The sequence below is a fragment of the Amia ocellicauda genome, chromosome 1, assembly GCF_036373705.1.
Source record: "Amia ocellicauda isolate fAmiCal2 chromosome 1, fAmiCal2.hap1, whole genome shotgun sequence".
Taxonomy (NCBI): Eukaryota; Metazoa; Chordata; class Actinopteri; order Amiiformes; family Amiidae; genus Amia; species Amia ocellicauda.
Window position 1 is genome coordinate 33385235 of NC_089850.1, and position 13924 is coordinate 33399158.

The 13924-nt window shown below is 34.2% G+C and overlaps 1 protein-coding gene across 3 annotated transcripts in view; it reads left to right on the forward strand.

Annotated features, from left to right (window-relative positions):
• Nucleotides 1–13924, forward strand: part of usp45 (ubiquitin specific peptidase 45) — a 48393-nt gene that overhangs the window by 12262 nt on the left and 22207 nt on the right. For all 3 annotated transcript variants that reach the window (XM_066702459.1, XM_066702467.1, XM_066702477.1), the window contains 3 exons: nt 7668–7816; nt 9554–9649; nt 10759–10889. In XM_066702459.1, coding sequence (XP_066558556.1) covers nt 7668–7816; nt 9554–9649; nt 10759–10889 — 376 coding nt within the window. The remainder of the gene's footprint in view (nt 1–7667; nt 7817–9553; nt 9650–10758; nt 10890–13924) is intronic.

Genomic DNA, 13924 nt, shown 5'->3' on the forward strand with positions numbered 1-13924 from the left:
AAGTAAAGAATTTTAACCATTATTTTGTCGTTCTGATTTTTTTTAATTTTTTTTCATTCATCTTAGTGAGTCTTTATAATTATTCCTTTAAATGTTACCATTGTAAAACGGCAATGTCAGAGGGGAGTTGTTTGCTTACAGCAGAAATAATTGTGTTGCAGTAATAGAATTTAGAAGAAGGAAAATTAGATTTTTAGATGTTTAATTGTCAGATTTGTGGCTGCCTTACTGAAAGTGCTACTGTTAAGTTTGACCCATCTTAAATGATTTCAAATACCTTAATAAATGTATAAACCTGTATCTAAGATATAGGGAATGTTTCTCAAGCTTATATTACTTAAATAATATAAGAAAATAATTAGTACATGTATGAACTATGTAGCATTGTGTTCTGGTAACATTGTAGGAAGAAGTGTGGGATGTATTTCTAAGTTTCCTTTCAAGAAGGGAAAATGTTGCTACAGTTTGATTTAAGAAAGGCATACTTGAAAATTTTTGCAATTCTTTTCAAGATCGAACTCGCTTCTAAAAACTGCATTCCAGTACCTATATGAAATAAAAAAAATTGATGCTTTCAGTAATTGATCTATGTCCACTATTTCAAATATTTCCTTTACCTGACATTACATGTAATTGAAGTATTTCATATTACCGATCCCAATATGTGAAATTGTACTGCAAATATAGTTCTAATAAGAATATACAATACATAAATAATATACACTGATTGTAGACAAAATTTTAGCCTGATTATTGTACATGTACAAGTAAATGCTTTAAAATGCTCTTTTTGTGTGTAAAACAATTATAGTACAGTTGCTTTATAGAATGTGTAAAGTAGAGGTTGGCCAGGGTACCTATCAGATTTAAAATCACCTAACCAGTTTCTCTCTTTATTATGTGGGTATCTGTTATTATTTAAAAAATAAAAAAACGACAACAACAAAAACATTGCTTACATGATCTATACTATATACATTTGGTTGAATATTTAATCGTATAAATATCAGAAATCTGCAATCATTGTTTTAAAGATAACCCCAAGAGAAAATGTATTTGTATTATTTCTTCCTGTTGAGAAATAAGTATGCGGGGAAAAAAATATGTAATGCAATGTTATAGTGGCCTACATCATATTTATGAGTATGATGATGATGATTATTTAATTAATCTGGTCAGAGTACCATTTTTAAATGCAAGCATTTGGTTATAATGTGATTTGGGGGATGCTTTTTCTTATTTGTCTGTAGGCCTCAGATGTTGAAATCTGAAGTATCTGTGCCCTCCAGTGACAAAAAAATGTATAAGACATTTGGTGTCATGAAAGATGCTTGCAGCTTGGCAGATTTGCTTAGTTCAAAATTACATATTTATCAGTATTTAGTACAGTATCTTTATTCTTTGCATTTTTTTTTTTTTTTTTAATTCTGATATAAGTTTTGTCCTTTTGTCAGGTTTTAAATACAGAATTGCATTATTGATATAATGTAATAAAGACCAGTATTGCTGATTCCTTGTTCTAACATCCCAAATGGAGTGTGTGTGTGGAGGGAGGGGGGTATTGGGAGAGCTCTCTTTCTATAGAAAGAGAGAGAAAATAAAATCATGGAGGGAAGGCAGGAGGAGTTGTTATATTGCCTTAATTAAAGGGGGGTGTTATATTGTCTGCATTAAGAGGGAGGGAGGTAGTATATGAGGTTATATGTAATTGTATTAATGTTGTCTTATTAATATTGTATTGTATGAAGATAACATTTATGTTGGTTAAATGCTTTGGCAGCACTGGAGCATTCCTGTCATGCCAATAAAGCAAATTTGAGTTTTAAAGAAAGAGAAGATTTTGTCTGATCCAATAACAATATGGTGCCAAAACCGAGTGTAGGTAAAATGTAACCTACCATAAGCTGCTTGAATTCTTAATCATCTATATTTAATAAATACATAAATACATCAAATTTGGCTTAAACTATTATAAGTAGATCCCGACCGATACAGTTTTTTGGGTCCGATACTGATAAGTGGGAAGCTAAATTTCCCAATTACCGATATATCTGCCGATATTTACTTTGTGTCAAATATGCACTGAAAGCAGGATTTTAACATTTTACATAACAAACATTAATTTTCATAATAACTACAAATCAAACATTGTAAAAATACATTAAATAAGTTAGAATAAGGGAGAATAAATGAAAAAAAAATGCATGTTCTATACATTAGAACAAAGACCAAGATATATGAGCAGTTTCACACATAAATAGAAAATGTGCATGTTCTATACATTCAAGTATTGGTCTAGCTTATATTTGCATTTTACACACCTCCTCAGTCCTCAATACTGCCGATACAACAGGGGCAGGTAATAGTGCAGGCAGCACAGCACAGCTACATTTGTTTTAAATTTGTTTAAATGTATTTACAAATGCCATCGAAAGTGTAACTTATTTAATACATATGTTAACCATATTGCAATACGAATCACAGCCAAAACACGATATAGGATTTGAAATAGTTTTATAAATATCATGTATAGTTTCAGTTTTATCCAACATTGTCTGAGGTGTGTTTTTCACTAATTTTCTTTAGATGTTTAACTGTGATCTGAGTTTGATTGTCATTTGGAGAAAAAATTTGTTTACTGATATCCAAGTCAACATCTTCAGTGAACATTTACTCTTTTTCTTTATTTTAATTGCTATTGTGAATTGTGAAAAGCAGTTTAACTTTTCAGTAAAAATGCGCCTCTATGCCATAGTATACAGTAATCTTCAGTCATGATGGAAATAAACAATCAAAACCATGGATACTCTTTCAAAAAACTTTTTATTAATTTAGATTTTTTTTAGAAAAACACGTGTTTATTGGTTTATAAGCCTATGTTTTTCAGTGGGTGTGTGTTAGTTTCACCACGGCACTCAGTAGTGCGCACTGTGCCACCGTGCATGAGAGTCACTGTGGAGTTGGAAGCTTCCAGTGGAAACTAAAACACCATAACTTTGTAATTATTTACCATTATTTTTTAACAATGACTGTAAAACAAAATTAAACATTTATTTATTGTCTGAAGTCTCACAAAGGATTTTATGATAATTTGAAAAACATATTTATCCAATAGTTTGAGAGAATTCATTGGTGCGTTATCGGTGGAATATGTGCCGATAGATATTTTTGTAAAAGGCCAATATTGGCTGATAATATCGGTGCTCCGATATATCCGTGGACCCCTAATTATAAGTCAGTGTTTGTTGTATAGGCACAGTGCTTGTATATCTTTTAATTATGGATGGGACTTTGAAAAAACCATTCTTCTGTACTTGTGTGAAAGATCTGTTTAGTTAGAAGGGGAAACATGTTCCCTTGGTTTGCCCTGGAGACATGGTCCACAGTGTCAGGGCTGTCCATATTTGGTGGCTGAGCAAGGAGAACCAGGTGGTGCTGCAAAGCACAGCACAGTCAAGCGTGGGCAGATCTCGTCCTGACATTTGCCATCCCATATTGCTGGAGGGAAGAGAAAAATCTGCTTTTCCATATGCTTCTGGTTTATTTTTTGCCTGCAGTTTTGGCCAGATGGCCCTGTGAACATTGTTTACCTTCAGTTGCTGTCCCAGATGTAGTATTTATCCATAGGCATTCATATTCAACTGCTTTTTCACAAGAACAACTAATATGCTCTCCCCTCCTTTTTTTACCATTTCTTTAACTCTTCAGTATTGTTGGTGTAGAACTGCATATATGTTACTAAATGTTTTTGTATAAATATTAGTTCTTTATTTATAGTGTACCACCCGGGTGATTTTTTTTTTAACTGTTGTCTGTATTGAAATACAGCCAAAATATTGGCTGTCGTTTTAAAAAAAGAACAATGTAAATTTTCCTTAGGTCATACAATGGTACTGGAAAAAGTTATGTAACTATAATTAATTTATATAACTATAAATATTGTTGGATCAAAATTCAACCAGTCTATTTCATGCCAAATTGAACACGATACCCAAAAAGTGTCGCAGACACCAGATCATATCAGGAATTTTGAAGGAAATTAAGTGCATCGAAATGACAGTTCTGTTGTACATCTTATTTGTAGTCTAATAATGAGACGCATTTAGTTAAAAATATTGTTAATCACTTACTCCAGAAACACTAATATCGTTTTTACCTTTACTCATTTCAGGAATGAATCATTACTGAAACTGCTTTCTATGTGCTTTTCTACTCTCCACACTAACCTGCAGTTGCTAACTGACTATAGTCATCAGCGCTATAACTAAAAAGGGAGAGATGAAGACCGATACATGCACCTTCCAATGTGTGCATTGATAAGCCATCTGCTTCTCATCACACAATGTCTTCAAAGACCAGGACTGTGGTCTTAATGCTGTTCATTAACCAACATTGGAGGTGCCAGTCAGTGATATGAGATAATGTTGCGCAGTTGTCATTTATTTCCCCCCTTTCCAAATCCAGTGGTAACCCTCGCAAGAAGGAATGCCAAGAGTAGGAAATTTATTGATCACCTGTTTGTTTTTTACTGGTGTTAGATTTTTATTTATTTATTTATTTATTTATTTATTTATTTATTTATTTATTTATTATTCTTTTTAGTGGTGTGTGTTGGGTTTTGTATGTTTTATGAGATTTAGGAACAAAAACTAGCATTACAGAAACAGGCCATTTTATTGCTGTATTTTACTAGTACGTTCACATTCCACATTCCACATACTTTACCTTCTGTGAAGTCATGCAATTAAACTATGTCTAACTGGAAGCATGGCTTTCATTTGAAATACATTAGTGACCTATTTCTAGTTATACCAATGTATTGTCTGCTTGGAATATATTCCCTAATGAATTCCATTCCTGCATTTGGCTTTTTAACATTTCCATTTGTGTGTACTTATAGGATTAAATTATTAGTGTTTTTACAATAAAACAGATGGATTAAAAACATTAGAATAGAATCAAACCAAAAAATAGGTTAGTTCAGGGGATACGGAAAGTACTCCGTAAGATCATCTCATCTCTCTCTCTCTCTCACTAATTTATATATATAAATAAATATAGGATGTATTAAGAACACACTGACATGTGACAGTGCCACGCCAGACACAGGGAGAATATGTGTGCAAAACAAACGAGGGCAGACGCAGACACGGCAGTATTTGTCAACTTTGCCTTGTGCATTTTACAAGGCAGGCTTAGTCACTGACGCAGGAGACTGATATTTGTATTACAACTGATGTGTTTGGCAATTTTGTTCATGTACATATTGCAGTGCTCTTTCCTGTATTTTGTGGACCATGAGTGGGCTTTTAAACGTACTGCTTGTTCCATTGCTAATACTCAAACTATGGTGTCTTGTGGTACATTTTTTTAATCTATTGTCTTGCTACTTCTTTTTCTGTTATATATTGCATTTTACTGAATATAACTCAAGAACTAATGCATTGTACCTTGACTCATTTTATTCCTTTTGATAAGATCTGTACCAAGCCAGGTGTAGACTGGTACAACTGAACTGTGTCCTCTGTGGTGCTCGTGTTAATTATTTTTTTGTAGCTGCCCTTTACCCTTGGATAATTCAGTAGCCTATATGTACATGTGCATTAAGCACCATGTTGCTGGTAAAAGTATAGTGATTAACATGAATGTTAAAGAATTTCTGATTATTACCTTCATGTTTTGTCATTATGTGTATAAATGTATGCTTATCTACTGCACATTTGTGTATAATAGTCAGCTGAATGTCCTCAAATGAAAACATATTGCTCTGAGTGAACATTTTTTTTAATGATTTATCATTTCATTTGTATCGTATGACTGTTTAAAATACACATTTTATAACATTAGTAATTTAATCGAGCTACTCAAATAAAGAGTACAGTAAGTCTCTATTTCTGATTGCTTTTGCTGTAGCAAGTAAATAATTTGTTTCCAAAGCTACATTCTTTAGTAAGATGACAGATGTTCATTTGGACCCGAATAAGTATCTCTTAGTTTTTGCTGTCCACCATCAGTTGACTTGCACTGTTTGAGTAACTAAATTTAAAATTTGCTAAATATTTTCTATAGGTGAGAAAAAAATATAGTTTGCTATTTAAAATAATGTTAATGATTTCACTCCTTTAAAAACTAAATTTACATTTTAAATCTGGCACAATCTATTTTACACATTATTACTTTCCTATGATTATTGCTTCTTGCCTTTGTTTTGCAACATTCTAGCTTTTCAAAAAGAGTTCTATAAAGTTTGAGTCATCTCACAGACATTGTCATCACACCATCATAAGCTTTTTTTGTGTGACTATATTGTATGTTCTAACAGATGTGCCCAGTGCAATAAACTTGAACTAGTGGAAATATTTGCCAGCTGTCATCTGGAATCCCAGATGACAGCAGTTTTCTCCAGATGCTGTGCAAATCCTTTAACCCAGTTACACTGGAACAATGCAGATTTTTCATTTTTAGTTATATGAACTATATACACTGGTTGGCAAAATGATTGGGTCACCTGGACATCTTATGGAAGTATTGCCAAGAATAACAGTTGGAATAAGCTATTGATTTGTATGCATTATTCTTTGTATTTATGTATTTAACTTTCACATTGCTTTGCTAGCAGTTTATATATTAATATAGGCACTACATACAACAATTTGTGTTGTTTTTCGAATTCAGAAGAGCTCAGCAAAGCTGGATGGTGGTTTTGTTGATTTTTTTGTAGCTATGAGGGTGGTTTTGTTCCTTACAAGACGCTTTACTATTTTTATCTGGAGAAAATGTCATGTGTAAGAGATTATTCTGTCTGTCTGTTCTCATGCTGTTGTTTTCATAGTTTATCTGCTGTGTTTAGAATGTCTGACAAGTTTTCTCCTTTTAGCCTGCACTGTCCATGGTGCCATGGTTGTCAGCTTGGTTCGAATATCCCACAGTTCTGCAATTTCATTGAAATGTTCAGCACACTCCTAGGCATGGTGTCTCTCTTTGGTATGCCTCACAGTTAACTTAAAGCAAACAAGCGTCCAGGTAGCGTCAATATGGTGAGCTGTAACTCCAAGACAGTTGCAATTACTGTCCGGTCAGTTCAATAGCAGAAGAACTTTTTAGAAATTCAATTTTCACAGTCTTCCCTTTTTTATTTATTTATTTTTAATATAAAGATTTTGTATTCGTAAAATTACCTATAGTCTTACAATGTCATCTGAAACAGTTGGATGTAGTCTGATTCTGGGCTGGCAGCAACTTTCTAAAATAGTGCTCTGATGGAATTGACCGTGTGGGTTAGATAGCTGGCTCTAGCACTTTTTATATCTGGCTGGATGCTTTACTCATGAGTAAACTGCTCATAATTAGAAATTCATTATTACTGTATATGCAAATGACCATACTCTTATCAAGAGAACCATCTGGAAGTTTCTTAAAATGAAAACTATCATTCAGAAATAATTCAGATAAATGCTCAGATTTTCCTTCCATGCTATCAATTGTCTAATTTTACTCTCCCAAGTTACAGGACCGTGGTAAGTGTCAAAATAACTAAATTCAATAAGCACAATTAAAAAATATAACACATTATCCAGTTTATATAATTTATTATTCTCAAATTGGAAACATACTAGTAATAACAAATATAAGCTTATTTCTCATCTAATTACTTGTTTTTCTCCTAGGAACAACATCGAAAATCATAAAAATCCGAGAAGATTCCACAGAAGCCACCGATCTCCTTAAAGGAAAGAACCCAGTCAACAGCTTGTTCATCCCAGTGAAAGGCATAAATAATTTAGGAAATACCTGTTTTTTTAATGCAGTGATGCAGGTGAGATATTCCATCATGGCCATTATTGTGCAAAGGTTACATTTCCCTATACGCAGTGTACGTAACCTAAATAGTAGTGATGGGTTTGGTAAATACAATGCCTCGTGTCCACTGCAAGCCCATTGCTAGGCCAGGTCATACTGTAACAAGACCTGGTTTCTACTCCTTTCAAATACATTAGTTAAAATGTGAAATAGAAAAAACACACAAATTATTGAACTGCCTCTTTAAATGAGGCTGCACAAAATTGTCTACCATACACTTTGCTTTAGCTATGAATCCTTTTTCAAAGCACATGTAAATTACAATTACAGGGTTTTTATGGAAGAACCTTTAGACCATGCAAGGGGGATTAAATAGTTTTCTGAAATGAAATAAAAGAAGGGAGTGTTAATTGCATCCATAATCACATGTGTTCACTGTAACAGTAACAGTAATGATTCTGTGATACTGCAAGGCTTATCTAATTCACATTTTGTTTGTGGAATTCTGTTGACAAAACTTTTATCACCAAGTTAATTTACTGCAGTAGCTTAAATCCATGTAAGGCTTCAAATTGCTCATTACTTATTTTGTTACCTGAAAAGAAAAAGTGCAAATTGCAAGAGGATCATTTTAACTTGAATATAGCAGTAAATATATAGAAATATATACATCTTAGAAAAAACTTTATTCGAGCAACACAATTTTCAAAGTGAAAAGAATATAATAATCCCACAAAAATGTTGAATCATCTCTAACAGCCACATTTCAGAACTAGCTGTCCACATATGGCGCTTTCATTTAGATGCCTACAGGTGCATTCAATCTGAACAAATGAGGTGCTCTATTGTAAATAAATAGCATTTTTTTTAAATCTCCCATTCGACATGTATTTTCAGAATTGTCATTCATACACATAATACCTTTGTATAGAATATTTGTGGTGCAGGTTTTCTATGTGCCGACTTGTTCTTAAGGTGCATATTAAGGTGGGGTTAGGGAGCTGATCACATTAGATTCACTGAATTGCTGCAGTACTTCGTTTAATTTGGTAGAATGTCAATGAAATAAGTCTGTAATAGAACCATACCTGCTTTTTTTTTTGCCTTTGCTGTTGCTTTTAAGCCAGCCACCCATTGAATCGAGTCATCGTAACAATTTGTTAAACACCAGCTGTCCTTGGAAAAGGTGACCTGTACTGGTCAGGACTCCCTCATAGGTTCTGTTGTAGAATTATATTTGTTTTGTGTAGCTATTCAGTTCTCCTCTTCAGGCTTTTATGTCTTTCAGTTTTTCATCAGAAAGTGTGGCCTTGCTTTGTATCACAATGAGACTCACTGAATATATTCTATGACTACATTTTAGCAGGATTCAATCTTAAATTGATCAGTGTTCATTTAAGATGGACATTTAGTTCTTGTTCTTAGTTTTCTGTAGGTACGTTGTTAATTCTAGCATGAATAATAATGAAAATAGGATCGTTATCGCAGGGAGGGATGTAATTAAAGCCAGTGTTTTTAAAGGCAGCAAATTTGACATTTATAGATTTTCTATAAAATCTCAAAAGACATATATTTGTATAATGTATTCCGTTTAAATTAAAAGAATATATACAGACTTGGGGAAAAAATATATCTGCATGTTTGCTTTACTTGCGTATTGAAAGTATGAAGTCAGGATTTTCTTATTTTTTCCAAGTTAAAGATCTAAAAATTACAGTAACTGCAAATTGAATTTGGTTTGACTTTTTTCAAGAATCTGTCCCAGACACACATGTTGAATGATTTGATTTCGGAGATGAAGGAAAAAGGCTTGAAGATGAAGATCTGTCCAGTTCTGGAAACAAAGTTGGTATGTGAAACTGCATGACACTGATATTTGCATATTTCATTTGCCACAGCGATAAGCTTTCAACATGCAATACTCTGCGAATAATAGCAGTCCATATTATTACAGAGAATGTCACATTTTTTATTATAAAACTGAAAAGTATTTTGTGGTTATGATTTTTTTTTTTTATCAATCATTACATTTTGCATTAAAACACTTTTAATAATAGTCTCTTAAGTATTTTTCCATAAAGATTTGCAATCTATGTTTTTACATCGTTTCATGTAAAGTATTGTCCACTTCAGGAAGCAAATACATTAAATGTACCAAAAGTGTAATAATCAGTATATTTGATACAGTTTAGTTAAAAGAAAGAAAGAAAAATAAAAGAAAAAAAACACTATTGGGACGTACTTTTTTTTGTACCCATTACCAAACAACGTGAGCTATGAACTATGTTCTGCTACTTAGTCTGAGTCATTGATAGATTTCTGAATTATGTGATGCCACAGAATACGATGGCTACCATAAGTAGGAAGCAATGTCTCACTGACCCTGACTCCAAGTCACTCCAAGCTGTCTGAATAGGCTCAACAGTAGTGTTCAGGAGAGGTAGTCTTACTCACTGCACATATGGCACTTTCATACATACGAGAACCTTGTCTAATTCAAACCTCTACCTCAGTCATGAGTTTCAAATTAAACACAGACCTCGCTGGTGAGTTAATATCAGGAGGAAGAAAGACTCCGCTTTAAAAATAATGTCATCAGGAATTTGAATTATAATTTGCAGTTGGCAAGTTGGTCAAAGTTGGATCTGCTGCAGTCCAAGTTGATTTAAAAAACATGTATATGTTTTAATTATGTGACTCAGCTTAGCCAAATAATTGGTGGACTGTATGATGAATCACTTGTATGTCAGAGTGGTCTGAAATAGCATTCACAGCAGACTTGCTCAGCCTCTGAAGTTTTTTTTTTTTTTTTTTTTTTTTTTAGACTAATGGTGTTGAAGTCTGTATGGCAATGACTGTTCTCTAATTGGATACTTTAGCCCAAGTAATCCCCTCACAATCATATTCTTAGCATAGTTTTTAACACAGAATTGTTTTTTCTTCTTCTCCCTGTGCCAGGATCCATTGATACTGACTCTGCCCAGCCCGGAGCCTTTGACATCTGCCATGTTCTTGTTTCTTCACAGCATGAAGGAGGCAGGGAAGGGACCTGTGTCTCCAAAGATACTTTTTAACCAGCTGTGTCAGAAGTAAGTTATCTTTTAAAAGATAAATATTTTGTACATACTTCATTGCAGACCTAGCTCCCTTAAATGGCTAGAGGAGGTACGAGGTCCTGGCACATGCATAAACAGATTGAGCACAGACATAAATACAGCCAGTGGTGGTGTTGCACTGCTGTGGAATTGCTAGCCTGTTGTAGTTAACAGAATGTGATGACATGCCAGCTTGCAGTACAGTTACCTTCACTGGCCAGGAGCTGCGCCTTCATGGCACGAGTCCATTGCAAACTGCAGTTTCCACTTGTCCTGATGCCAGGTGTCCATATCATGCTTTTGAAAGCTGAGGTGGGTACGACGAGTGAGTTCCTGGTCGGCACCTGGTTTCCTCACAGAACACCATTTCAGGATGTTCAGGGCACAGAATACGCTACCAATAGTGTGAAGTAAGTGCATTTGAGGCGATTGGGTTTGATGTTCATGTGCAACACATGGGACAAAATCCAGGTCAGAACAATTTGCTGTGGCAATATACCTTAATTTACCTGAATTTTACAATTGTTGAAGAATTGGCTCAACATTCAGCGTTCCTGCTGGCATTACTCGATTAACATCTGTAATTGACAAACCCAGGACTGGAAGACTCCCGACTGCTGTCTGACAAACTCGATCAATTCATAAAGATAGCATTCTTACGCATAAGAAAGTAGACCAGTGGTGACTTAACAATAGAGTTGGCTGAAAACACGGGTGCTGTCCATACATCACCAGTACAAAGGACTGTTTTGAAATCGGGACTGAAGTGTTTTAGTAAGAAAACCTCAGTTGAGAAAGGGCAGATTCCTCTTGGCCGCCATCTTGAAGTGAAGGAGTTCAAGGGGAGGAAGATCTCTTTGACATAAGAAATGACCAGTTATGTGTCCCCATGTAGATTATACTAGACATTAGGAAAACACATGCTTACAACATGTCCTTTATATGCAAATGTTTCCACTCTGGTGGGCTGTTTTCTCACGCAGACCAGAGCTGAAACAGTGGCGCTAGAGTGCCAGTTGGAGGCGAGACACAGCTTGAACTAAGATGGCTAGTCCATCTGTTTGGGTCACAATCAATTGGGTCTCCTGGCGATGACCAGTGACCTGCACAGCCTGGGCTTGAACCAGCAGTCTATGGGTTGACAGACTTAACGTGCACTTTGGCAAAGATATTTACTGCATGTAGCTGAGTAGCAAAAAAGAAGAAAAAATAAAGATAGATTCCTCAAACACAGGGTAAATAGAACAGTATATATTTTTTATTCTCAGTAGATACTGGTAGATATAAAAGATTTGGCTATTTTGTTTTTTGAGCTTTTCACGTGGACTACTTGACTAAATAATAATTTAATTCTTCAGAGGTCATCTGATCTGCACTGAATGTCTATAGAAAACTGGATTCTTACATTAGAAGCTGCAATAAGTTACAGGATCTACAAGGTCATTGTGAATTACATATTTGAATGGAATATTATGAAGTCTAAATGAACATAATAGGAGGCATCAATAGTTGTTAAATCCGTGTTTCCTTTGTGTACCTTCGTGTCTGTCTCCTTGGTGTTCTCTCATGTTTTTACCCTCAGCTTTAACCAACAAACGTATAGGCTATACCTGCAGGTAGACTGAGCTGACTGTAAATGACTAATTGATATAATTTATGTACCTAATCAAAGATATGTATATGGTTTTGTATACAGACATGTATATTATGGTATATAGATATAACTTAACTAGTTTAATTATTAACCCATTTATATAATTATATTTACTTTCAACTAAAATGTTTTATTCCTATGAAGCAATGTTCATGTATTTTATGGCCCTGTATTCCAAGTAAATAGTATGTAAGAAAGACATTTTGATGATATTGCCATGTTTAAATCAATGTTTCAGCTGGCACTCACTGTATTTATGAAATGAAGAAGAGTTTCCTAATAATATATTTAAATGTATCAATCCAGAGTAGAGTCACACCAGGACCGGACTGGGAACACCTCTCAGAGTAATGAATAAATCACTTCTATTCCCAATAAGGCTTTCAGATCTCTTCAGAATTATTACTCAGTACTCAGTAGGGACCTTAAGAAAAATGTCATGTGATACTGCAAGTCTGTTTTTGCATGAATTAAATTGATTAAGGTTGCTGTATTTTTTCTGGTCTCAGGCAGATACATATGTATATTTATTTATACCTATCTGTCTTTATTTATTGATCACTCCCCACACGTATGATTGGAACAGGTGAAACGACTTGTGTTCTTAATTACTCAATCGTTCACATGTTCCCACACATATCCTACATACTTCAGAATGCAGTCCAATCTAGCGCTCTTCTCCTTCATTGGCAGTGTCTCAGCATTCATACAACCTGAAAGTCAAGGGCTGCCATGGCATATGGCTCCAGATTGAAAGAGCTTCCTCCACTTTAAGGAGTGAATGCTTCCTCAGTCAGAACAGTGGAGCAGTAGTTCTCTGAAGGTGTACTAATAGACAATTTTATTCTGATGTAAGGGTAGTAACTGCTTAGGGCAGATCTGTTATGATACAGGAGTGCTGTTTCATGTTCAGGTGTTAATGTTATCTTGCCAGACTTCCTGGAAAAAATAAAAATACTGTATATTCTGTTTCATTACAAGACACAAATACAAAAAAAAGTTATTTTTATGGATTTTTTAAATATTTGTTACATACTGTAAAAAATTTAGGATTTAATCATTGTGCTATGTGTACTGAAACATGCAAGTAGCCTAAACATTTTAGCAAAACTAGAACTGGACCTCTTTTGAAATATTGACCAACACCAGAATGCATTTTTAAATATTAGCCTTGTGTATTTACAACAGAATTGATTACAAAGCATCTAGTATTTCAATATTGTGGTTATTCTTTCTGTATATGAAAATCCTGTGATATGTAAAATAGCTTTGTAATTCTAATGGTATAAAGCTGTACTTTAACTTAAATAAGTATGGTATGACTTTTCCCAAACAAATAATTTACATGATTGTTTGACATTGTGTAGCTGTGCAT